The 24,784-nt window shown below is 64.5% G+C and overlaps 2 protein-coding genes across 13 annotated transcripts in view; one reads left to right on the top strand and one right to left on the bottom strand.

Annotated features, from left to right (window-relative positions):
* The window catches only part of RAI1 (retinoic acid induced 1), a 105,115-nt gene extending 103,787 nt beyond the window's left edge, over window positions 1-1,328 (top strand). For all 4 annotated transcript variants that reach the window (XM_059997987.1, XM_059997986.1, XM_059997988.1 and 1 more), the window contains one exon: window positions 64-1,328. In XM_059997987.1, the coding sequence (XP_059853970.1) occupies window positions 64-78 (15 nt within the window). In that variant the 3' untranslated portion in view covers window positions 79-1,328. The remainder of the gene's footprint in view (window positions 1-63) is intronic.
* Window positions 1,329-2,332: 1,004 nt separating this feature from the next.
* SREBF1 (sterol regulatory element binding transcription factor 1) lies at window positions 2,333-18,564 on the bottom strand. 9 transcript variants are annotated; one of them, XM_059997999.1, is made up of 21 exons: window positions 18,308-18,564; window positions 11,713-11,725; window positions 11,246-11,289; window positions 9,498-9,914; window positions 8,953-9,140; window positions 8,737-8,874; window positions 8,435-8,656; window positions 7,603-7,717; window positions 7,237-7,457; window positions 6,826-7,027; window positions 6,527-6,705; window positions 5,987-6,248; window positions 5,740-5,906; window positions 5,419-5,587; window positions 4,888-4,996; window positions 4,521-4,630; window positions 4,273-4,405; window positions 3,941-4,106; window positions 3,364-3,564; window positions 3,152-3,263; window positions 2,333-2,788 (listed from the first exon to the last, which is right to left on the bottom strand). In XM_059997999.1, the coding sequence occupies exons 1-21, from the start codon at window positions 18,441-18,443 to the stop codon at window positions 2,559-2,561; spliced, it is 3,534 nt and encodes a 1,177-aa protein (XP_059853982.1). In that variant the 5' UTR covers window positions 18,444-18,564; the 3' UTR covers window positions 2,333-2,558. The 9 variants fall into 9 exon arrangements, with proteins under 9 accessions (XP_059853982.1, XP_059853977.1, XP_059853981.1 ...); XM_059997994.1 differs by lacking the exons at window positions 11,246-11,289; window positions 11,713-11,725 and having other exon boundaries at window positions 18,353-18,564; XM_059997998.1 differs by lacking the exons at window positions 11,246-11,289; window positions 11,713-11,725 and having other exon boundaries at window positions 9,498-9,702; window positions 18,353-18,455.
* Window positions 18,565-24,784: the final 6,220 nt, after the last annotated feature.

The following is a 24,784-nucleotide window of genomic DNA, read 5'->3' as shown; positions in this document are numbered from 1 at the left end:
AGGAGTTGACTGCTCGGCAGGTGCCCCGCAGTCAGTAACTAGCCGCGCGTCTCTTCCCCGCAGAGGCTGCCATTGTAATCCACCCCCGGCCGGAGGAGCCGCCGGATCCCACCCGCCCGCCAGCCCGCCCGCCCGCCCGCCGACGCCGCCGACGCCGAGGAGAGGAGCCGCCGGCGCAGCCCCCGCGCCTTCGCGCTGCTTCCGGCGCGGGTCCAGAGCCGATCCTTGATCCGGAACCCGGATCTTGGATCTGGCCTCCTCGGGCGGAAACTAGTGGTCCCCGGTCGGGAAGAAAACAGGTTCCGGATCCGTCTGCTCCCGGAACTGGACGGCACAGGGCCTTCTCGCCCCCATCCCCCGGCCAGGCTTGGAGAGGGGGAGCCCGCGGAGCGGCCAGACTCCTTGGAACACCCAGGCTCCGGCGTGGGTGGGAGGCCTTTAGCCTGGGGATACGCTTCTCCCCCTGGAAGTTTCAGGACGACGTGGCACACAGTCTACGTGGGTCGGTAGTGGCACGCAGCTGGGCACCCTGGGAGTGGGGTGGGGTCCGAAGAGGCCGAGGCTGGCTTCCCTCCAGGACGTGTCTCCTGGAACGAGGCTGGGGGCGGGGGGGGGAGCCGAGGCCTGTCCGGCGCAGGAGGGGCCGGAGGCTGTGCGCCCTTCCTTCCCAGCCTTGGCCAAAACCTTCGTGCGGGTCGGGAGGGCCGGGGGCCTGGGGCCCGTGCTCAGGGGATGCGGGCTCCCCGGGCGTGGGCCGGACTGGCTCCCGCTGGCTTCTGCTCGTCTCCCTTCCAGTCCGCCCCGTCCCCGGAGCCCAGCCTGGGAGCGCAAAACTAAAAGTCGCGACCAGAGTGCACCCCCGGCAGACGCATGACCGACCCTCTGCACGACCACCGTCTCCGGGGGCCGCAGCGCCACTCGCACGGGAGCGGAGACAGCGCTAGATCCATGTACACACCTGTGTGCCCCTCTATATATATGTCACATAGAATGTATATATGTCGGGAACATGCTCGCTTCGCCCGTGTGTCGCCGCCGTGCGTCGTGTGCCCCTCAGCACGGGGCCCTTGCTGGGAAGGGGGCTCCGGCGCTGCCTCCTTCCCCAAGCAGCCACCACCGCCCGGGCCAGTGCCCGCCAGTTCGTCCGCCTGTCTGTCCGTGTCCTCAGCTCTGTCCACGCTTCGATAGGCCTGATGCAGCCCCAGCCCGGGGCCGCCCTAGAAACTTCCTGTACATATGACTGTAAAACGGTGAACGTGTGTATTATATCCGGCCTCGTTATATAGTGTATATATATGTATACATATACATATATATAATATATATGAAGACTGTAAATGTTAAGACGACTAGTGTTCTTATTAGTATATTGCTTCACACTGAAGATTGTGTGTATCGAGCTGTTTCTAAAAGATGTTTATTTTCCTTAAGAGTAAAAAAAAACAGTCATTGCATTCATAAAAAAAAAAAGTCAATAAAGATACAACGATTGTTTTGGAATTCTGCAGCCCGTGGATTCTGACCAGATTCTGCTGGGAGAGGGGCCAGGCTCTGGGGGAGAGGTTGGAATGGAGGGGAGGGGAGGGGAGGGGAGGGCTCTGGGGACCTTACTGCAGGTACAGGAAAGAAGCCCTTGCTGCCCAGCCACACCCACGTGACCTCCGGGAAGGGGACAGGGGTCAGGCAGGTGAGACTGACACCCAGACACACAGGGAGACCCAGGTTGTAGCTCCTGCTGTCCCAACAGATCCCCAAAGACATGGAGCTGTCCTCCCATGTCATCCCGGGACCTGAAGGGGGCAGAAGCTGGGAGAGGAGGCAAGGAAGCACAGCTGAGACCATATGGACCCTAAGGGTTAGGAGATGATATAGCCCAAACGCGCGGCCCCGTGATCAGTGGGACCCAAGTCAGCTGGAGGGAATAAAGCCGGGCCTCCCAAACCGAAAGGCAGGTGGGGATGGGAAGCATTTGCCTGGGTGCTGGGGGGACGGATGGCCCAAAGGATCCCCTCTGGTTGGCACACACACCCCTCCCCAAAGGAGCAAAACCCAGATTATAAATAAGTTCATTTTTTATTCTCTGTATAAAACTTCTCAACCTATGAAAATAAAGTTTGCAAAAGGCAAAGTAACACTTGGAACCTCAGAGGCCAGGAGGCTGGCGCACCACGATCTACACTATGCACAGGTCTCCCCAGACGGGAGGGAGGCGCCGGGGGCAGGGCCCTTCGGCTCAGTGAGACGCACCCCTCTTCCCTCTGGACGGAGAGGGAAAGCCCAGGATCGGCGGCGGCGCGCGTAACAGTTGACCCCCGGCAGCGGCCAGGCCCGGCAATCCCCCGGCCGGCCACCAGGGGCCAGCACCATCCCGGCCGCCGCTCATCGAGGGCTGGAGCGGGCTGGGGAGGCCCCAAGGTCAAGTGCGGAAGTCCCCGAGGGTCTCCAGCCCTCCAGGGACAGTGCACTCCGTGGGCGAGCCTCGGACCCCGGGTCTCCGGCGCTGCCCTCGGCCGTCGAGACAGAAACAGGGGCGCTGGGGCTGGGCCGCCAGCGGGGGTCTAGCTGGAGGTTACGGTGGTCCCGCCGCCCAGGCGCATGAGCATCTGCTGGCAGTCATGCAGCAGCCGGCGGTCACCGAGCTTCTCGAGCGTGCGTGCCGCCTCGGCCAGCATGCCCACTCGCTGCCCAGGCGCCGACAGGAAGCCGGGCGGCAGGTAGCAGGAAGCCAGGAGCAACGCCTCCGCGTGCTCCCGCCTCGTGGGCCGCGGCTCCAGCTCCGCCGCCGTGCCTGCACACATGCACAGTGGCATGTCAGGGGCGGGGCCGCGCCGGGGGTGGGGCTCGGATCCTTGCCCCGCCCCCTGGACAACCGGCCCCGCCCCAGGCTAGTCAGCACCCGCCCCCACCCGCCCCCCTCGGTCTCGGAGGAGCACGGAGCCTCGCCCCTTCCGCGCCTGCCCCTGGAGCACAGACCGCGTACCCAGTCGCGTGTCCTACAAAGGACAGTTGTCCCCACTGACTCTCAGGTTAGGCCTCCCATCAGGAAGCCACCACCAAGTCCCTCGGCCTCTGTGTGTCTCACACACAGCCTCCCTCTGCAGCCTCCACCTGGCGTGTGGCCCTTCCCACCTGGGCCAGCTGTCCTTCTCACCTCCTTTGCCGCAGGGGCCGGCCCTCCTCCTCAGGCTGCGGTCCAGGAGCTGGTGTGTCCGCGCCGGGCTGGCCCCTGCCATCAGCCGGGCAGTGGCTTCATGCAGGAACACCTGGGCAGGAGGGGCCAGGAGAGGTTCCAGCCAGGCCCCCGCTCCCTCCCGACACCTCACATACATCCCCATTGCAAGCCAGAGCCCCATGGGCACTCACCCTCCGCATGGCAGGCCGGAAACTCTGTGCCAGACGCCTCAGACCACTCAGGTCCCTCTGGAAGCCACGGAGCTCGAGGGCAGAGGCCTGGGCCCCACTGCCCGGGCCCGGTGAGGCCTGGGAGGGTGCCGGCAGCTTCTGCCGCTGCCACAGGCTGGTGCGCGCCCCAAGGAGCAGGTCACACAAGAGCAGCTGCATGACCTGGGGTGGTGGGCAGGGCAGGGGTCAGGGGGCTCTGGCTCTGGGAGGGAAGAGTGGGGGCCCATGGTGCCAGGGGCCGGCTCCGGGCTGCACTGCCGAGGCACTGCACCCGCCTCACACGTGCAATGCAACAGCAATGCACCGCGGGGCCGCCCGCTCTCCAGGCCCTGCCACACCGCTCACCCCAGCCGTCCGCTGGGGGTGGGGACACTGAGGCCAGAGGGGGGCAGCCACTCTCCCCTGGACCCAAACCTTAGCCCCCAGTCCTGTACTGTTGGGCTGACCCTGCAGTCTTCTGCAGCCCAAGGAGGACCGTCCGGGGAGTGGAAAGGCCAAGGCCCCCAAGATCCGCCAGGCCCCTGGCCCCAGCCCTCACCTTGTCAATGGAGCTGCCGGCTGGTGTAACGGCCAGGCTGTCCTGAAGGTACCCACTGGCCTTCTCACACATGGCCAGGCTGGCCGGGCCAGACTCTGCCTTCCCACGGCCCAGCAGGGCCCGGGCAGCCTTGAAGGTGTGCAGAGCCGCCCTGGGCAGGGGTCTCCTGTTGGGGCCAAGGCAGAGGTGTGACGGTCAGACCAGGCCTCAGGCCCTCGCCGAGCTTCCCCTGCCCTGGTTCTGGCTTCCCGGGAAAGAAATGACGGGACCCCAACCGCACAGAACAAAGCCGGGGGTCGGGGTGGGGGCACGAGCACGCAGCCTGCGCTCACTCAGACTCCTGCAGGGCGCGGGGCAGGTGCTCCACCAGCGGATACAGCCGCTCGGCCGCTGCCTCATCCCGCCGGAGCCAGTGGGTCACCACAGCCGTCAGCGAGGCCCACCACTTGGCCACCGGGTCTGTGCCTGCAGGAAGCAGGGCCAGAGGGGTCCCTGAAACTCGGCCACACCACACCCAAGGCCAAGCTGCTGTGGCGCTGAGCCCGAGGGTGTCACGGGGCGGGGAGGCCTGGGGGCTCACCGGCGGTGGCAGCCATGCCGGAGCCAATGGAAAAGCTGCAGGCAGGAGCCCCGGCCACGTCAGAACAGCTGTTCAGCAGCTGCAGGTACCCGAGGGCATCGGAGAATTCCCTGTGGCAGAAGAGGACTGGCCGTCGGGACAGGTGGCAGGGGTCCTGAAGCGGACGGCCCTCCTCACCTGCCCCCACGGCACAGCCTGGCTTCCTGGCTCCTCAAAGCGCGGCCAGCCCCTGCCGGGCTGGTGGGGAAACTGAGGCCACGGTGACCCGGCTCTGGCCACCGACACGGGTCCCTGGACGTAGCCTTTCCCAAGCTCCACTGGCCGGGGGTGGGGGACCTGGCCCGCTGAGGCGCAGAGGGACACTCACCTGTCCCCATCGGCTGATCCGGGGCCGGGGCTGGGCTGGGCCAGGCAATGCAGTGCTCGCTCCAAGAGATGTTCACGGAACAGCTGAGCCACGTGGGCCAGGGGGTCCACTGTGGGGAGGAGAGGGTGAGTGGGGCGGGGGGGAAGGGCCCCACCTCCCCGCGCACAGGCGCTTCCCTGCACCTAGGACTCTTCCCTGGGCACGGGGGGGCCTGGCTCTGAGACGGATGAAAGCTGGGCGATAAATATTCTGCCTCCCCCACCCCATGGACAGGATAACCTAGCTTGGGCACACGCCCTTCCTGACCTCCTCACAGCACAGCGGTGTTGCCTGGGAGCACCTCCCAAATCAACCACCTGCCCCCAAATCCCTCTTCCTGTTTGCCTCTGAAGAGCCCCAACTGAGACAGAGCCAGCCTGGCCTCCCTGTTCCTGCAGCCCCCGTGGCGACAATGGATGGTGGGGCAACAGACCAGGGTGGGCAGGGGACAGGGGATGGGGGACAGGGGACAGGCGCAGGGTGAGAAGGCACCTGGGTCCCCGGCCACGCTGTACAGGCTGTGCCGCGGAGCGCTGCACACAGCCCAGTCACCATCCACGAAGAAACGGTGGCCCGCAGGGTGGCAGAGCCACTGCATGGCAAGAGGCACTGAGCCGCTCTGTGCCAGGGAGGCCTGGCGGGCGCTGCTCAGGAAGAAGCGCTGTGGGCGAGAGGGGCGGGCTGTCACCCCAGACCCGGGGCTGAGACCCCAGAGGGCCTGGAGCCCACCCCATAACCAGCCGCCTCTCCCGGGCAGCCCTCAGCCCAGGGAGACCTGAGCCCCGTCCCCCACCAAGCCCACCACCTACTCACTGTCAGGAAATGCAAGGCCCGGGGGAGACTGGTCTTGACCCTGAGCGCGGTGGCCACATAGATCTCAGCCAGCGTGGCCACGGACATGGCCTCCCCCGCGCACTCGGCCAGGTTCAGGGCACTCAGTGCCAGGTTGGCGGCAGCCAGGTGCCCGCCCGAGTACTTCCCTGGAAAATGGGAGGGCATGAGGCTGGGCATGGCGCAGAGGTGGCGGGACGCCCTCAGGCCCAGCCCTCGCCCGCCATACCCATGGTGTGCAGCTGGTGCAGCTTGTGGTAGACGAGGGCCGCGTCGCGGGCACTGGTGCGGGCGTCCACCTGCAGGGCACCATCCCTCCGCAGGCCCCCCGCCCGGCCTGCCAGCCAGCGGCCCACCCAGAGATGCTGCAGCAGGTGGCGGATGAGGCCCCAGAGCAGGCTGCAGGCCAGGTCCAGGTGGGAGGTGGGCAGGGGTCGGCCCAGGGCCCGCAGGGCCAGCCACAGCTGCTGGGCAGCCTGGGCGAAGTCCCCCTGCGGAGGAAGGTTTTCCAGGTGAGAAAGGCGGGGTCAGAGCATCCCCGGCACGTGCCACCCCTCTAGCCCCGGAGAGCCCTCCATCTTGGGCTCCCCGCCACGACCCCACCAACCCCAGCAGTGCCGGCTGGGCCCCCGGGGCTCCGTGGGGGTCTGAGGGGGAGACAGGAGTGGAGAGAACAGGGCAGATTCACGGTGTGCCCGGCACCTTCCCAGGTGCTGCTGAGGGTCCCAGCCCTGCCCGCCCTCCACACCCCCGGGGTCCGGCCGCTTACCCGGGCCAGGTCCAGGTCGGCCTGCTTGCGATGCCTCCAGAAGTGCACGGCGGGGCCCGAGTGGGGCCGCGTGACCGGCTCTCCGTAGACAAAGAGCAGCGCCAAGGAGGACAGCACCAGCAGCCCGTTCATCAGCCAGACCAGTGGGGGCAGCAGCCACGGGGCCCAGCCAAGGCTGTCTGGGGGCAGACACAGGCTGGGGACATGCCACCCGGGAAGTCCAGAGCCCCAAGCCCACAGGCCCGGGATCTACGTCCCCAAGAGTCCCCCCTCGCACTGCCCAGGCTGGCCTGTCCTACCTCTGCCCTCAGCACCCAGCATGCTGCGCCCAGGACCGTGGTAGACACTGGTGGCATCTGAGGGGCCAGCGGGAACCCGGCTGCCCAGCAGGGAGGCCAAGGGGTTGCAGGAGACACAGAGGAAGACAAGCACACACAGGGCCAGGCGGGAGCGGTCCAGCATGCCCCGGCTGTGGGGGGGCGGCAGCTGCTCTGGCTTCACCTGGCGGGGTGGGCGGGGCAGTGAGAACGGGGTGAGCACAGCCCAGAGAGCTCAGCTCAGAGGAGGAGGGATCAGCTCTGCCCCCAGCCTTACTGCGGGACCCCTGCCCAGCTCCCCGTCTCTAAAACGGGAGGTAGGACACGCCCCAGTCCCGGAACTCAGAGGATGTCGCTGGATGACAGGGAGGGGGCAACGACGTGCAACCCAACCTGGCTGTCCTCAAAGACTGGGCTGTCAGGCTCTGAGTCACTGCCACTGCCACCACTGCTACTGCCCCTGCTGCCAAGGGACAGTGGGCTGCTCTGGAAGGGCGAGCCGGCGTCCGAGGGTGGCGGGCTCAGGGTGTCCACCACCTCTGGCTTCTCGCCCTCCATGGGCACGTCTGTGTGGCCTCCACTGCTGCAGGCTGACACCAGGTCCTTCAGAGATTCTGTGGGCCAGAGAGGAGCTGGGCTGGGGTGAGGGCTACACACCCTACCTCGCCCCAAATCGGAGCTGAGGGCCACGGGAAGGCCGACGAGAGGGTGAAGGGCCCTCGCAGGGTGAGCAGGCGTGGAGGGGAGGAAAGGACTCACTGCTTTTGTGGGCAGCGGTGCGCAGATTCAGGTTCTCCTGCTTGAGTCTCTGGTTGCCCTGCTGAAGGAAGCGGATGTAGTCGATGGCCTTGCGCAAGACAGCAGATTTATTCAGCTGCAGGCGGTAGGGAGGAGACACAGCACAGGTGGCCGGTCAGGCCGGACAAGTGGGCGGACAAGTGGGCGGCTAAGCGCAAGGGGTGGGACTGCTCTGCTACACAGTTGCCTCAGGGCCTTTGCACCTGCTGTTCCTTCTACGTGGAATGTTCCTCCCTAGTAGAACCCTCCTCCCAAGTAAAATGCATACAACAGCTTACGGCTAACCGCTGTCACCATCGTTCCACCTCCATGCCTTGCCCCCTCGCCTCCTCCAGGCCTCTGTTCACATATGGCATCACCTTTGCGAGGCCTCCTCGACCACCCGATTCAGATATGCGACTCCCACCGTCCCTCTTCCCGCCCCGTTTTCTTTCATGCCACCTGGCAAACCCCAGCAGAGATCTGTCCTGTCTGCTGGCGCCTCGACACCCCGCCAGCAAACCCCAACACGGATCTGTCCTGTCTGCCGGCACCCCGACACCCCGCCAGAACGTCAGCTGCTCAACAGAACAGCAGTCTGTCTGTTCACTGCTGAACCCCCAACACCTAAAAGAGCCCCCACCGCAAGGGGCCTCCATGAAGCTCAGCTAAACAGCCGCCAAGCCCGAGGAGTCTGGAGCCCCAGGCCTGTCTGTCCAGGCTCAGCCCCATCCTCCTGTTCCCCCCAGGTGCCTCCTCTTCCCCTCAGGTGCCTCCTTCCCCAGGGCCACCCCATCGGGGCCTCTGCCCGCACCTTGGCCTCTGTGCCCACCACCAGGTCCTTGAGCTCGACGATCTTGTCATTGATGGAAGAGCGGTAGCGTTTCTCAATGGCATTGTGGGCCGTACGCTTCTCACCTCGGCTCTGGGCCGAGCCCGGGGCCTTGCCGCCAGCTGCCAGCCGGTTGATGGGCAGCTTGTCAGCATCCACTACCAGCGGCACAGTCGCCAGGATGGTTCCGCCACTCACCAGGGTCTGTGGGGCCAGGCACGGTTAGCAGGTGGACATGCATGCATACAACACCCCCGCCCCCCTGCCCTGCCCAAGCCGCCCACCTGCAAGGGCGCTGCCTGCACAGCCATGCCAGGGGCCAGGGAGCTGATGCCTGCCGCCTTCATGGGGGCTCCCACATCTGTTTTCACAGTCGTCAGGAGCAGCGAGTCTGCCTTGATGAAGTGGGGCTGCAGCAGGACCTAAGGACGGGAGGGGGCTCAGCTGTGGGCTGTGGGTCGGGGCCACCACCTCCCTGAGGCCGGGCCAGACCCTCTCACCGGGACCTGCTGGACCTGTGAGGTCACAGTGGTTGTTCCAGGGGCCACCGTCGGGGTGGCTGTGGCCGTCAACAGCTGCTGGGGAGCCGCACTCTGGACCTGGTTGTGCAAGGAGACGGGCGGGACCCCTGGAAGGGCAGCCAGTGGCAGGCCAGGCAGCGACTGCGCGGTGCTCCCCGGGGGGGTCCCTGCAGAGATAAAGGCAGGAGCTGCGGACACAGGCTGCCCTAACCCACTTCCAACCCGCCCGCCCGCAGGTACTTATCACCCTGTGACCTTGAATGAGTCGTTACCCTCATGGCCTCAGGTTACTATCGGGACAGTCCCTGCCTGGGGCTCTGATGCAAGCCTGCTCGCTTCCCAGCCCAGCACCTATCTGCTGCGGACGCTGGGAGGCTGGGAAGCGGTGCTTCCTGAGAGCTGCTGGTGACGGGAGCACCTCCAGCAGCACAGCAGGGACCCGACTTCTAGAGCCTGCAAATTCCTCTACTGAGACCACAACAGACCCTCCTCCTGGTGCTCCTCCCTCCACACGCCCCCCTTACCTGTGGAGAAGCCTCCAGGAGGGCTGGGATAGCCCAACACAGGGGCAGAGCTGAACTGCGGTGGGGCTGGGGCCGGAAGACGCTGGGGCAGGAGGGCCCCCGGCAGCGGCTGGAGGGTGGTCTGGGGTGCTGGTTCCTCCTTGATAGCAGGCCCCGCGGAGAAGGCAGGCATGGAAGGGTACATCTTCAGGGGGGTGGGTGCAGGCTGGGGAGGGGACAAGGGTGGGGTTGTCGCCTTGGTCCCCCCCAGGAAGCCTTCGAGTGGGGAGCTCATCGTGGAAGGAGGTGGGGACAGGCTGCCTGGGGAGCTGGCATATGGACTGGCGGGCTCTGTGCCCCCTGCTCCGCCCCCAGCGTAGGGCGGGTCGAACAGGCCCGGGAAGTCGCTGTCTTGGTTGTTGATGAGCTGAAGCATGTCTGCGGTAAGGAGGAGAAGCTGTGTGAGCAACAGGGGGCAGGTGTCACGGATTTGCACGCTCCCCCACCCCCACCCCACAGTGTACCTGTGGGACCAGCGCCACGGAAACAGAAAGCCACCCCCAGGAGCCCCCACTCACAGACACCTGTGACATCTGGAGCTCTGCCAGGTGCGTCAAACGGCCTTGCAACACCGGACGAGCCCAGCGCCCCCCTGAGGCCCACCGACCTGCCCCAGGACCAGGCGAAGGCAGAACTGAGGCCTGGGCCCACCACTCCCGACTTCAGAGCTGCCTTCGCCAGCCCACTCCTCTGTGGGACAGACCGAGGCTTCGGGCAGAGCCAGCCGCTGGCCAAGTGTGTGCCAACCAGAGTGTCCCTGTGTGTTCTGGGCACAAGCCCAGACCCCGTCTGCAGCCAAGCAGCCTCGGGACCGGCCATTCAGGCTTCAGTCTCCCCTCGACAAAAGCAAACGCCGTCTGTCCTCTTTCCTCCTCGTACAGACTGGACACACTGCCTGCCGCGGCCCCAGCCTGGCCACAGGCCCTCTTCCCCAGCTGGCGATCAGCAGCCTGGCTGGGTCAGCCTAGGGCCCTCTAACCCACTGGGGGAGCCACCCACTGGGTCAGAGTGCTCTGCAGGATCCATGTGCAAACCCTGGGAGCCCGAGGTGTACCCCCGGTCCCCAGCCTGCTAGGGCTTCCTCTCACTGGGCCTCGGTTTCCTCATCTGCACAAGACAGATGAGACCCTTTGTGGCAGGATGGCCGCACGGAGGGGAGAGTCAACGTCGCCTGAGTCCCTCCTACTGACAGGTGCCAGGCAGGAAAGTGACTGCAGGGGACCCTCCCTACGGCCTCCAGGAGAGCGAGACGGGGGTGCCAGGCTCAGCCTCCTGGTCCTCAAACAGAAACACGGGACGGGCCCTCCAGGTTTGCGCAGGTCATGGGGCATAGAGACCTTTCACCTTCAGGACCTGCTCGCTCCCCAGGCTTCATGAGCCCCTTTGACAGATGGGGAAACTGAGGGCCAGAAAGAAAAACTGGCTGAACCCAGGGGGCCACTGTCTAGCAAGTTCAAGAAGCCCTCCAAACTAGGAGCCCCAGGAGACAGAAGGACAACCGGCCCTCCTCCCTGCGGAGCAGAGGATGTGGGAAGGCCACCCTCTCACGCCAGACGTGGGGGTGGGGGTGACTACTGAGGTGGGGGGGGGGGTCCGCCAGCTCCCCTGAGAGCCGGGAGCGCGTATACCTCCCCTCAGGGCACCGGGGATGAGGACCCCGCGATGCAGATGGAAACTGTAATAAAGAGGTCGGGTCCTCCAAAAAATACCTTCGAACGTGCAGTCCATGGCTCCGCGGCCTGCGCCCGCCGCCCTTCGGGGGGTCCAGGCGGCTGGCCTGCCGGTGTCCGCGCGCTGACTTCACCTGCGTGGCCGGCCGCGCTTTAAAGCTGCCGAGCGCGCCGCCGGTCCCGCCCCCGCTGGCTCCGCCCCCGCCGAATGGCCACGCCCCGCCGAATGGCCACGCCCTCCCGGGGCCGCGGCCCGGGCATGGGGTGAGCGCGCGCGGCCAATCAGCGGCCGCGCCACCGCCTCCTGGGGCCCCGCCCCACCCCCGCGGCGCGCGGCTCGGTTTGAGCCCCGCAGGGCCGGATGGGGCCGGGGTTACTCGCGGACGCCGTCCCTCAACCCGCTCGGCGCCGACGTCCGCAGGGGTTACTGGCAATCACGTCCCCTGCTCCCACCACCTCCGAGAGCGCGGCGGAGCGGGCGTGGGGCCGGCCAGGGGTGCCCCAACTCCGCATCCAAGCCTCTGCCGCACCCAACCGCATGGACCCCTGACAACAGGTCACTGTTGGGAAACTGAGGAAGGGAAACCCCTACCCCAAAGTGCCCAGCCGGTAACAACCAGAGCTGACGCCCCACACAGACATCCCTTTGCAGAGAGGCCTGGGTCTGGGATGGGGGTCGGTGAAGGTCTCACCCCCTCCCCCACCCGACTAGCAGTCTCTGGGTGAAGCCTGATTCACTCACTTATTCACTGTTGGGCCGGGGAGTCCAAGAGGCAGCCCAATCCCTGGGACAGAAGGTGAGGAAGTCGTAGGGTGACAGGCTCTGGGGGTCTTTGGAGGGGTACCTGGGCCTATCTCCCCTTCTGGGTAAGGTCAGAGTTCCACACACACACATGAACATAGCCTGGCCAGCAGCCCAGGTTGCCAGCTCCGGCTTTTGTGGCCAAGCAGACCCCGGGCTCAGGCCAGCCTCCCAACTGTGGCCAGGCCCACCCCGGTACCCTCTCCTGGTCTCCTGCAGCCTCCGAGGGTGTTGGGGTACTGGAGAACCCCCGGCCCGGATGGCCCTCCCTCTCCAGGAGGCTAGCCGAGGTAACGCCCCCCCATCCTCCTTTGTCCGGGTCCTTCCATGGCCTTGCAGGGGGTGCCAAGGGCAACAGAATTCTCTAGCATCCTCAGCTCCGTCTCTCCTCAGCCGGTGGCTCTCACACCCTCCCTCACCCCCAAAAAACAAACAAGACACTGCTGTTGGGAAGGCTCCTCCCTCACCTCAGTACCTTGAGGCTGGAAGACACCGAGGCCTGAATTCCAAGGCCCACACGCAGACACTCGCCTGCGACTCCGAAGGGCCGGGGCCAGGGCCGACCGCCCCGAGGGGTCCAGTCCTCCCAGCTCCTGACCCATCCTTCTGCCCTTCTCCCTTCTCACTCCCCTTCTCTGAGCCTTCACTCCTGGCCTCGGAGTAGGGGATTCCAGGAGGCAAGAGAGGTCCCCAGCGTGCACAAGTTAAGGAAGCGCCCCCGCAGCGGGTCTGAAAGGCTGGCCCCTCCGTGGGTGAGCTGAGCACTCGGCTTCCCGCATGAGGGAAGACTCAAGGCCCACGTGGCTTCTGCATGCACTGTCTGCACACTGCACATCGGGAGACCGGAGGCTCAGGCTCGGCCTCAGTGGGCCCACCTGCCGGCCCCCAAGCCTGGCTCCTTTTGCTCTCCTTCCTCCTAGCCTGCCCTGATCCTATCAGGACCCAACAGGAAACCTGAAACCTCCTCCCCCCTCCCTGGCTTGCCTTCAAACCTCCCTCTGGAGGCAGATGTGGGGCAGCCTTTTATTCTCCTGCGTGTTTATTCGGTGAGGCCATGATGCAAATCCTGGAGGGGCCCTGCACCACGAACCTACAGGAGCCCAGCTCTGACCGTCACGGAAGCCTCCGGCCCATCCAAACTGCACGAGGCCTTGCACCCTGAAGAAACCCTGCTTGCACGCTTCCTGGGACAGGGAGCTCACCACCTTCCCTACACAGCCTGGCCCACGAAGTCCAGATCTGCTTCTGTGGCAATACCTACTGCCCTTTCCTAAGTGTCTACTAAGTGTACCAGGCACTAGGGTGCTGGAACACAGCACGAAGACGTCCCTCGTGGAGCTTCTGTTCCATCTGTAACCAATGGTCTGCAAATCCACGGAGGAACAGGGGTACTGGTGGTGATGAGCACCATGAACAAACGGAGGCGGTCAGGGCAGGCCTCTCTGAGGAGGTGACATCAAGACAGCGAGGAGGCCGGTGTGGCCGGAGCAGAGGGAGTCAAGGGGGTGGGGGTCAGGGAGACAGTCAAGAGCTGGAGTTCCAACCCACGTTCGTCTCTCACCTGAGCCAAGGAGACCGTTTCTCAGGGAACGGGCAGGAAAGGGATTTGCAAGCAGGTCACAAAGTCTGCACAGCTGTGAAGAATGGCAAATGGTGCAAAGCAGCAGCCCCGTCCCAGCTCCGCCCGCTCGATGGAGGGTGCAGGGCAGTGGTGGGGAGGGGGGCTGCACCCTGCCTGCCACCCACCCTGCTGCTCTCTGAGGAGCCCGGTTGGCAGGCTCACATGTCCACAGCCGGTGAGTGTGCAGCAGGGGCACAGGCTGCCCTTTGTGTGCGCAGGGCTGCCCGGGGGTGCAAGTGGGTGCCGGCTCTTCCTGGAGTGGGACGGGCCCGGGGCTGGAGCCCCAGGGGAAGCTGGGCGTGAGCCCTCTAGACAGACGAGGTCACTAAGGCTCAGAGGGAAGCCACAGGCCCCAGGTCCCCTGGCTGCCAAGTGGACAATCTGGGACGCAAACCCAGGCCTGCCAACCCCCAAGCCCACAGCCCTCAGCCCTGCCTGCCAGGGGCAGGTGTGAGCCCCAGGGCCAGCCTGGCTCTGTCCCACCTCGCTGCCACCACTCACCCCAGGTCAGGACGTGTGTGCCGCGTGGGACACGGAGGCGAGGCAGCGCGAAGGTGCAAGGAGGAGCCCCAGCACCACCTCCGCTGCGAGGCCTTCCTAACTGCCCTGAGAGGAGCCCCTAGGGCGGGGTCAAGGCCTGAGCCAGCTGGGACACGCAATCACTCAGCACGGGGCTGAGCACAGAGGAGACCAGATCGAGGGGCGTGTGCACTGCCAGCCCCACCCCTGCTGGTCCCTGGCTGTCTGAGTCCGGTGAGCCTCACTCTCCTTGTCTGCTTTCAGAAGGCTGTGCGCTGGCCCAGCCCGTTCCCTCTGCCCCAAAGGCCCTTCCCACTATCCTGTGTCCACCTGCAAACTCCTCCTCCTCTCAAAAGCTGCTCTGAGGTCACCACCTCGCACTCTCCTCTCATCAGTGCCGCTCCACATGCCGCTACCAGTTACATGGACCAAGTGACCCTGAGCACGGCCACTGGACAGATTGGCCAGCACCAATCCCAACATCCTGTCCTGGGGTAGAGACTCCTTCCAGCAGCTGGGAAACAACCCATGGGCCTGACGCAGCGGCAATGCAGGGGGCGGTCCCGTCCTGCTGAGCAACGTTCCAGTCTAAATAGTGCTATCCACTCCTTTACATTAATTATATTTCCCCCTTCCCGGTTGCCTCACTGCAGCTGTTTTAAACCTGCAGTGGGTGTGTTGTTTCAAAGGCAGCGTGCTGCTTCAGAGCTGCCAGGCTGCTTTCTGGAAGGATAAACCCGTCTGCACTCTCCCCTGCAATGCTTCCCATTTCCTCGGAGCAGCCCCAGCACTGGGCTTTGTCGTTTTACCTACTTTTGGTCGCTTTCCTTAGTCCCCACAACTGTGTGACTGGAATCTCCCAAGTGCTTCAGTTTGCATCCCCAAGGCTGCCTGGAGGTGCTCTGCCCAGCAAAGCATCAACTATGGCTGGAGACTCGGAAACACCTGCTGTGCCCTGGCCCTCCTCCGCCAGCTAGAAATGGTCTCCAACAGGTGCTTGGCCTGGGAAGCAAGCACCGCGGGGCCTGGCCTTCCTGCCGCTGCTAACGCCCTCGGCTGCCGTACAGGCTGGGCAGCTGGGGGGCAGTGGAGGCGTCTGCTCCTTGTCTACACACTGGGTGAAGAGGTGACCATGGCATTTCTGAGGCCCTCCCCTCTCCCAACACATGTGCAGATGGGCAGCCCCACTCAGGTCCCGGGGTCAAAGGGCACATCCACAGGGCCTGCGGCTGGCAAGACACAAGGACAGAGACGCTTCCTCTGGCCGGCGCAGTCATTCTCACCTGGCCTGCGCTTATCAGCTGGGCAAAGTCCGGATCCCAGGCCCCTGCCTGGGGCTGACCAGGTCACTCAGGATGTTTGTGTCCAGTGACCATCGGGAAAGAGGGAGCTCCCGGCACGCTCCTCTCCGTGCCCCTCAGAGGCGCGAGGGCTGGAACCACCCCCATCTACAGCCTCACCCCCTGCTTTCCAGGGGAGCCGCTGCAGCCGAGAGGGCAGCAGATGGCCACGCTGGGGGGTGCCTTCTGCTTCCGGTCACCAGGCCGGGTACCAAAGGCAGGAAGAGGGATGGAGAGCGGGTCGTGTCTGGTGGAAGAGGCCTCTCCCAGGCTCTGCCGTGGGGACGAGGCGGGGGCACCGCACGGGGGCAGAACATGGCAGCGGCGTGGGGGCCTGAGGGGTGGGACCTGGAGGGACGGGAATCATCACGGAGGGCAGGCTTGGCCCACCGTACAGGTCTCGAACGCCATGCTGGGACAAGGGGACTTAGCTCGGGGCACTGGGGAGCCATGGTTGTTAGGGAGCTGAGGAGGTGCGCGCCGGGGCCAGGAGCTGGGCTGTAAGCCACCGTGAGCTTGTTTCCTAAGGAGGGCCCGTGCTTGGTGGGGCCAGGCAGACAACTGGGCATGAGAGACCGTGGGGAGAGGCCTGGGGGCAGGGTGGCCCCCGTGTGTCCTCTCCACCAGGCTGGCCTGGACCCCAGGAGGCCTGGCCCGTGCAGTTGATTCAGGTACTGGGCAGAGTGGTGGGCAAGATGCCGTAAGGCAGACACCTGGGGTGCAAAGACAGAGTGAACTTGGGGAGCCCAGCCAGAGATGACTACAGGCTGTGCGCGGGAGCCCCAGGCGCACCCGCGGGAGATGCGCGGGCCCCGACAAGCAGTCATCTCCACTGCCTCTTCTGCACTAAGCACACGTTCCAGGCCTGGTGAATTAACCAGCAGGGAGGTGAGGACTGCCCCGGAACCCACAACGATCCCAACGCTCGCGCGGGACAGCTCTCACGTGCCCTCTGCCCACGGCCACAAAGGACCCCAAAGCAAGAACCACAAGAGGAGGCCGGGAGCAGACTGACTCACCAGGAGCCACGGCGCACTGTGGCGGGGGCAGTGCCTTCGGCACAGAACCTGAGACTCCTGGTGAGAGCGCCACGCCAAGAGCTGGTCACACGACAGAGTCTGGTCGAGGCAGATGCCCGGCTGGGCGGGGCGCAAGGCCGGTCCTCAGTCTCATGAGTCAAAGGCTCTCGCCTGGGATGGGGAGGTGGCTGTGTGACCTATGACCCCTCCCCGACCCCCAGCATACCTCCATGTGGAGTAGCCTCCTGGGTCCCCTGCTCTATTGCCCACCCCCACACACACATGCACACACTTTTAGGAGTCCAGCGGTTAAGAGCTTGGGCTCTGGAGCCCACAGCTTGGGTTTGAATTCTGGCTCTGCCATGCTCTGGCTGTGTGACCTGGGACAAGTCACTTAACCTCTCTGTGCCTCAAGGCCCTCATTGGGGCTGTTGGGAGGACTCAGTGGTCAGCACAGTGCCTGGCATACAGTAAGTGCTGAATGAGTCTTCTCTACTCGTTCTGTGATCATCCACTCCAACAGCTAGAGGGAACTTCCCGCACAGAACCCAAGCATGGCATTGCCCTGCCCCAACCCCTCCCCCAAGACTCCCCACTGCCTCTGGGATCCAGTCCAGCTCCCCATCCTGGACTCGAGGGTTGCCTGGCCCTCCTCTCAACCCTCGTTCCTCTCAGGGGACCTGGCGACTCTTGGGCCCTGCCAGCTGGGTTCATCTGCAAGGCTGCAGTAAGGCAGGAGTGGGTGTCCGTTTTGCTAACCCCAGAGTGGCCACAGGCACCATGGACGTGTCTATCCAGGTTGTGGGAGGTTTGGGTCCTGTGCTCTTGGCCTGTTTCCCCATCAGCCAAGTGCAACACAGCAACCTCGGAGGCAACTCAGGGCGGCTGGGATTTGCTGTCTGCACAGTGGGCAACAGCCTCCTAACTGGCCCCTGCTTCAGCGTCTCCCCCAACCCCTTCTCTGTAGAACAATCAGAGCGGTGCTTCCACAGGTGTAAGCGAGCCGGCGCAGCTGCTCCCTCCTTTCCCTGCCCACAAGGGTCCTCGGTCTGCCAACCTGCCCAGCCTCACCTGTGAATCTCCAATTCCTCGCCGTGCCCTCTGCGGCGAAGACATCCTTCCCAGCGGGTCCTGGGGCTGACTTTCAGGTCTCACCCCACCGCTCTACCGGAAGCTGTCGCCCTGCCCCGGCTCGACCACAAGGTGTAACTAAATATCCGTTTGTGGGTTTCCTTGGCGATTTTTGTGCTTCCAAGAAAAGGGGAGCCCAGGTCTGTCTGTGAACCCCTGGTGCCTAGGACGGGGCCTAGTAGATGCTCAGTAAATGTGTGCCGAACCGACGCCCGGCGCCGGCTAGGAGAACCGGACCCTGGGGGGCAGGGGCTGGAGGCGCCCGCGCGCCTGCGCAAGAGCTCCTGCGCCGAGCTGAACTCTCGGGCCGGAGGGAATGACCGAGAATAACCTCCCGCTGACGTCAAGGCCGGAGCGGGGGCGGGGCCTCGGCGATGCCCGGGTCCCAGGCTCTCGCCGCAGCCGCCTAGGGGCTGAGGACTCACTGGCCGCGGGGGGCGGACCGGGACGCCCAGAGGCGCACGTGCCCAGCGCCGAGCCTCCAAGGACCCGGAGCGGCGTGAACAGCCAGGGCGGGCGCGGGAGGCTCCGCGCGGACAGGACAGCGAGGCCCGCAGCGCTCGGCGCAGAGACGCGGGGCGCCCCGCGCGCCCCGCACGGAGCCAGCGCCAGCGCCGCGCCCCGCCCCGCTCCGCGCCCCCCGCCGCCCCGGAAGACAAAGGCCGGCGCCTCCTGCGCGCCCCACTCGCGCGGAGCCCAGTGGCCCTGACGCACCTTCGATGTCGGTCAGCAGCGCCGCGTCCAGCTCGCTCGGCTCAGCCAGCGCCTGCTCCAAGGCCGCTTCGCTGAAGTGTGGCTCGTCCATGGCGCAGTCGCCTCCTCCCGGCGGCCCGCTCGGCCCGCCGCCGCTCCGCGATTTCGCGTCACGCCCTGGCCTCAGTGGGGCTCGGCGCCCGCGAAAAGTTCCTCGGCAACTGGGCTCCCCGGCAGCGGCTCTGCGGGGTGGGCGGGGGCGGGGAGGAGCCTTGCGGGGAGCCCCGCCCCCGGTGGACGGTCCCGCCCCACCTGGAGAGCGCGGGGCCGGCTCGGGTCTGGCCTGCACACCTACCCGGCCGGCCCCTCCATCCAAGTGACGACTGCTGCGGGGCTTCGGCAGGCCCTGGCCTCTCCAGCACCAAGCAAGGGGGCCGAGTGGAAGACCCGGACTGGGTCCGTCTCAGAGGTCTCTGGACTTGGGGAGGGAGGTGACCCGACAAACACTGTTCCGAGAGTTGGGTCTTTAGGAGACAGACCCGTCCAAGACCTGCTGTGTGGCCTCGGGCCAGGCAGCGGGCCCCACTCTGTGCCTCATTTACCTCAGCTGCAACGGGACTTGATGATGCCTCCGCATAGGTGGCCCGGACGTTAGTGACCACGGCTGGCTGGGCCTGTGAGATGAGCCTGACCCTCCTCAGTGTCCAGATCAGATGGGCCTCTTGAAGAGCCTGGAAGAGGCTGGAATTTCCCACCCTGACTTAATCTGGTTTGCTCCCAGATGCAGCTGTGGGAATGACAGAAGGGTTGGCCTCCACACCCAGGAGGACAGGAAGAGCCACAGAGTTCAGGAGCTAACCTGCACAAGGCCACACAGCTACTTGGGCCGGCAACAGGGCTGGGCCCCAAGGCCATCTGACTCCCATCTCCCATCCAGCTGATCCTAGGGAGAGACTCACATCTCGGTGTCTGTCCCTAGGAGCAGCTGGGATGAAGGAGCAGACTGTGCTTTAGACCTGGGCCACCTTGCCCTGGATCATGACAGGCTGGGGCCAGGTCAGAGGAGGCAACTAGGCTGGGGAGAGGGCTGGACCCTGGACCCTGCGTCCTGTGGATTGGAGGCAGAGATAGGTGGCAAGGGAGGGGTCTAATGAGGTGGATTGAGATAAACCAGAACTAACATCAGGTACTGAAAGTGGGAAAGCAGTGAGCTCCCTGTCCCTGGAGGTATGCAAGCAGAGAGGCACCCTTGGTAGGGGCAGCCAAGGAGACTTATCAAAGGCCTGGATCCCCAGGCCTCCCTAGCCCCCTGCCTCAGTGGATCCAGCCATCCCGAGTACTGCTTTGCTCAGGCTCCAGATATAGCCTGTCTGGCCACACCCTCTGACAGAGTGAAATTAGTGGCGCACTTTGGAAGGGGGTTGCCCAGGCCAAGAGAGCCCTTGGAGGCCCAAGTCCCTGAGGCTCAGCCCGGACACGCAGGGCTCTTTGTTCCCCTCCCGGAAGTGGCTGCTGTGGAAAATTACCCAGAACAGGGGTGGCCAGGACCCGGGGGCCTCCAAACCACATCTGTTCCCCAAGTGGCCCTGCTCAAAGACCCCCCCCCCACTCAGGGCCTGGCCCTCCGGATGAACTTCTGCTGGGGAACAGAGGGATCCCCTTTCTCAGCCCCCTGCATCCTGACGCCATAGACCCCTCCACCCCCCAAGTAGGAGCCAAGCACCCAGGGGGCCTTGGGAATCTGGTGGCTTCTCTGAAAATTCCAACAGCTCCTCCCGGGGAGAGGAGGGGGTGCTAAGTGAAGACTGAAGACCACCTTCTCAGAGTCAGGAAGCAGGTCCGGATTTTTGCCCACTTGCTGTGTGACCTGGAACCATTTACTTCACCTTTCTGAGTCTCTGTAAAATAAGAACACCCCTTCCTGCTGTGGGAAGGTGTATTGGAGTCACGGTCACGACAGACCTGCCTGACTGTCCTTTAGACGCGTTTACCGCATATGTAAAGAGCACACTCAGTCAATATGCACACAGAACTGCAGCAGCTCAGGAGAGAAGGTGAGGCAAGGCCCACGGAGACCTGCAGCCTGGACTCGAGCCGCCAGTTGCAGTGAAGCCTGGCTGAAGCCTCCTGTAGGGTCCAGTCGTGGGAGGGGGTAAGGATCTGCCACCAAAGAGACCACACTTCGCTGAGCAGCCTGAGACCAGCCGGGCAAGCGTCCAGGGGAGGGCTGGGAAAGCAGGCTGGGGCTGCGGCTCTTCGGGGAACCTGCTCCTCTGCGAGCCCCTACCCCGACCCTCCTGGGGGCTCTGCGCTCGCACCGCGCCGCATGCCGGGGCTGCGCGCGTCCGCGTTAACCCCTTACTCCCCGGTAGGACGGCATCCCATTTCACAGGTGAGGAGAGCGAGGCCGCGGAGACGCGCGCCGGGAGCGGCGGGGGCGCCGGCCGGACGAGCCCCGCCCCGGCCCATGGCGCAGCCAATGGGCGCGCGGCCTCGGGTGGGGTGACGCGGCGTCAGCGCCCGGCTCCCGGCGGCCGGGTCACGTGCGCCGCCTGACCGACCCGGGCGCCCCGCCCCGCCCTGTGGCCCGGCCCGGCCCAGAGCCGGCGTCCCGCCCGGTCCCCGGTCCGCGGCCCACCCGGCCCCGTGTGCCAGCTGTGAGGCCGGGCTCACTTCTGCCCTGGGCGTCCGAGAGGCGCAGGGGCATCTTCTGTGGGTTCAGAGCCGTTTGGGCAGGTGTCCAACGCGGGCAGGGCCAAGCCATGTCCTCGCTGCCCGAGCTCAGGGATGGGTGGCGGGGCAGGCACGGGAGTTGCCAGGGCTGCCGGCACTGGGCGTAGCTTCACAGGCTACCGAGACCCCTCCCCACTCCTGGAGCCCCCTTGCCACCCACCTGCCCGTTTGTCCTTCATTCTGCAGCAGCCGAGCTGGGACCTGCCCAGCCGTGGCCGAGGCTGCACAGAGCCAGCAGGGAGCCTTGGGTTCCCCCCACCCCCGCATCAGACATAATGGAACCACATGGCCCTTGACATGGATGATTCTGGTCCTAGATGACCTTGTGTTCTCATGCCAGCTTGCCCTCTACTGTGCGCTGTGCAAGTCATTTCTAGCTCTCTCTGAGCCTCTCTGGCAATAAACCCTCCACAGAAGAGCTGCTTGAACCCCGAGGTCTGCAGCACAGTGAGGGGTGGGCCTTACAGACATGGAGAGTGAGGCATCAGCTGACCCCCATGGGCCACATCCAAGTATACACGGGTTGTGATTTTGAGTCCACTGTCAAATGTTCATTTCACCTGAAGGCTGGATTCCTGGCTTTTCTTGAAAAATGGGACCATCTGGCAACAGCAGGCTACAATGGCCTGTGAGCTTCCCCAGTCCCCTCCATCCCCGGGGTCCACCCAGGCAGGGCCCTGGAGGCATTGGGTTAACTACCCACGACCCCATTTCTCACATCATCCGGAGCTCAGGGACCTGCCCCAGGCCTGCAGCCCCAGGCGGGGGTAGGGAGGGAATGGCACGTCCCATGGACTCCCTGGTGCTGAGGGCCTGGACCCCCTGCACAGACCCCCTGAAGTCCACCCAGCAAGAGCTGGCAGCGGCTCCTCTGCAGCAAACGGTATTTCTGGGTGAGTCGTGCCTGTTCAAGTCCTCTTGTCTGCCCACCCTAGCCCCTCAGGACCCCAAAGAGAACCTTTCCTTGCAAGAGGGGTGGTTGTAGAAAGACTCCTCCTCAGATGTTTCAGTGGGGGACTGGCAGGCAGGAGGCCATGAGCCATGAGCAGACCCACGGTGCTCCCACACTGCCCCCGTCTCCCCAATCTCTGGCTGCTCCCCCAGGGCCTCCCTGCCCTGCAGGCCCTGGAAGAGGGCTCCAGGGCTTCCTGGCTGCAAAGTGTCCTTGATTCTGGGAACTGGACAGGCTGCAAGCTCCCCGAGAGCAGGACCAGGCACCCCGCAGGCTCTCAGGAACACGGGCTAAAGCCCGTGGCGTCGTGGCAAGTCCACGATGGAGTCTCAGGGCCAACTCACTGTGCACGGGTCAGGGACACAGCGCCTTGCACAGGGGACATGCCTTCCATTCACGGGGATGGGGGCCCACACTTCAGAGGCCGCTCCCAGACTCCCCGGGCGCAGGGCCTCTCTCTCACTCCAACTGAGGCCCACCTGAGCTGGCGGAGGTCTGAACGTGGCCCGTCTCCTATCAGCAGGCATGGCAGCCCCCTCCTGAGCTGCCCTCCCAGAAGGCCTGGTGTGGGGGGCAGGGGGCGGTTCCCTTGCTGGCCATGGCGACGGAGACAGTGCTCTCCCTGCCCGCTCCTCCGCGGCCCTGGTCTGGGAGGTCCAAGGGCTGAGCTTGAGGGGGTTCTGCTGCTGATCCCAGGCAAAACGTCCGGGCCTCGGTCTTGTCACCTGCATGAGACGCGGGCAGATGTCTCCGCATTTATTCCAGGCTCACCTGGGGGCTTGATGAGTCCATCCCACTTGAGATGCATCCTTGAACCCTGGGAGGTGAAGGGATTAAAGGGCTCCCCACCTCCCCTAAGCCACCTGGAGAAGGCATAGGCCCCCCACGGCCCCTGAGCCTCAGGGAGAGGCCTGCTTCCCAGAGGACCACCGCCTGCAGCAGTGCCCAGCTCCCAGCACAGGAGAGGAGACGCGAACCCTTTTTAAAAGGGATAGGGGGCTGAGGGGGGTAACTGCTAAAGAGTAGGGGGTTCTTTTGGGGGTGATGAAGATGCTCTAAAATTGTGGTGAGGGTCGCACAACTCTGAATGTGCTAAAAACTACCTGATCATACTTTATTATTTTTTTTATAAATTTATTTATTTTTGGCTGCGTTGGGCCTTCGCTGCTGCATGCGGGCTTTTCTCTGGTTGTGGAGAGCGGGGGCGGGCTACTCTTCGTTGCAGTGCACGGGCTTCTCATGGCGGTGGCTTCTCTTATTTATTTTATTTATTTATTTATTTATTGGCAGCGTTGGGTCTTCGTTGGTGCACGTAGGCTTTTCTCTGGTTGTGGCGAGCAGGGGGCTACTCTTTGCTGCGGTGCGCGGGCTTCTCATGGCGGTGGCTTTTCTATTTTATTTAATTAATTAATTAATTTATTTACTGGCTGCGTTGGGTCTTCATTGCTGCACGCGGGCTTTTCTCTGGTTGTGGCGAGTGGGGGCTACTCTTTGTTGCGGTGTGCGGGCTTCTCATGGCGATGGCTTCTCTTGTTGCAGAGCACGGGCGCTAGGTGCAAGGGCTTCAGTAGTTGTGACACGTGGGCTCAGTAGTTGTGGCTTGTGGGCTCAGCAGTTGTGGCACGAGGGCTTCAGTAGTTGTGGCACACAGACTCAGTAGTTGCAGCTCACGGGCTCTAGAGCGCAGGCTCAGTAGTTGTGGCGCACGGGCTTCGTTGCTCCGCGGCATGTGGAATCTTCCCGGACCAGGGCTCCAACCCGTGTCCCCTGCATTGGCAGGCAGATTCTTAATCACTGTGCCACCAGGGAAGTCCCTAATCATACACTTTAAATGGGTGAAGCTGTCCCAGAAAAGGGGAGGAGTGGCTCTCCAATCCAGCAGCCAGCCACGCTCGGGGAGCCCAGCGGAGGGCGCTGAGGAGGTGGCTCAGGCCTGGATGCTCCTGGGACCCGGTAAGAGATGGAGGAAGAACCCCGGCCCCTGGTCTGAGCTGTCAGGCAGGCTGTGGCGGGTTTACAGCCGCTCCAACCGAAAGCCCCAAAGCAGGCGGTGCCCCAGGGTGGCCAAGCAGGGACAGGCAAGGGGTGGGAGGGGCCTTCCAGGGTAGGGGCTGCTCGAGGCCCGGGGCCGCATGTGGTGGTGAGCTTCCCTGCCTGCTCCCTCCAGCAGGGCCCACTCCGCCGCTGCCTAGAAAAAACAGGTGGTCGGATCTGGCTGGCCCTCCGGACAGTCACCGCCGACTTGACAGAGATCACACAGCAACAGTCTGTTTGTTTATTGTGGAGTATTTTACATGCAAGATCCCAAACTAGACAGACATGTCTGGAAGGAGAGCCAGTGGGTGGACAGACGCTCTGGTGTCGCTGACTCCCCTCTAGACGGACCGCCAGGCTGGGGGACGCTGGACCACAAACCTGAGAACCCTCACAAGTCAAGTGCAAACTCGAGGAAATAAATATCCCCCCCACCCCCCCCTTCCTCCAGGAGTGCCTGGAGAGACGCAGCGAGACTCCGGGGTTGACAGCTGTTCCCAGGGTGCCCCAGGGACAGCACAGGCTGGAGCAGGGCACTGGGAGAGGCGGGGGCCCCCGGGCGTCTTCTGGGTGCACACGCTCAGCCCGGGTGGCGAAGCCGGCTCTGCCCACGTCGGGGACGGGGGAGGGGCCCGGACCTGGCGGCAGCCAGCGCAGAGCACCGCCGCCCTCCACGGTGATTCCCCTTCGCCAGCCCACAGCCCCCTCGGACCCTCCGGAAGCCTGGGCTGGAC

Source organism: Delphinus delphis, chromosome 19 (genome assembly GCF_949987515.2).
Source record: "Delphinus delphis chromosome 19, mDelDel1.2, whole genome shotgun sequence".
Classification (NCBI taxonomy): Eukaryota; Metazoa; Chordata; class Mammalia; order Artiodactyla; family Delphinidae; genus Delphinus; species Delphinus delphis.
Note: the sequence above shows the minus strand (reverse complement) of the source record. Positions and strands in the feature narration are given on the sequence as shown.

Coding starts and splice junctions, on each gene's coding strand:
- SREBF1 (XM_059997991.1), bottom strand. CDS start 10,355: ATGGCCGGTCCCGAGGCTGCTTGGCTGCAGACGGGGTCTGGGCTTGTG. Junction 7,718..8,434: donor TGGTGGGCACAGAGGCCAAG/GTGCGGGCAGAG, acceptor TACCGCCTGCAG/CTGAATAAATCTGCTGTCTT. Junction 7,458..7,602: donor CACCGCTGCCCACAAAAGCA/GTGAGTCCTTTC, acceptor TCTGGCCCACAG/AATCTCTGAAGGACCTGGTG.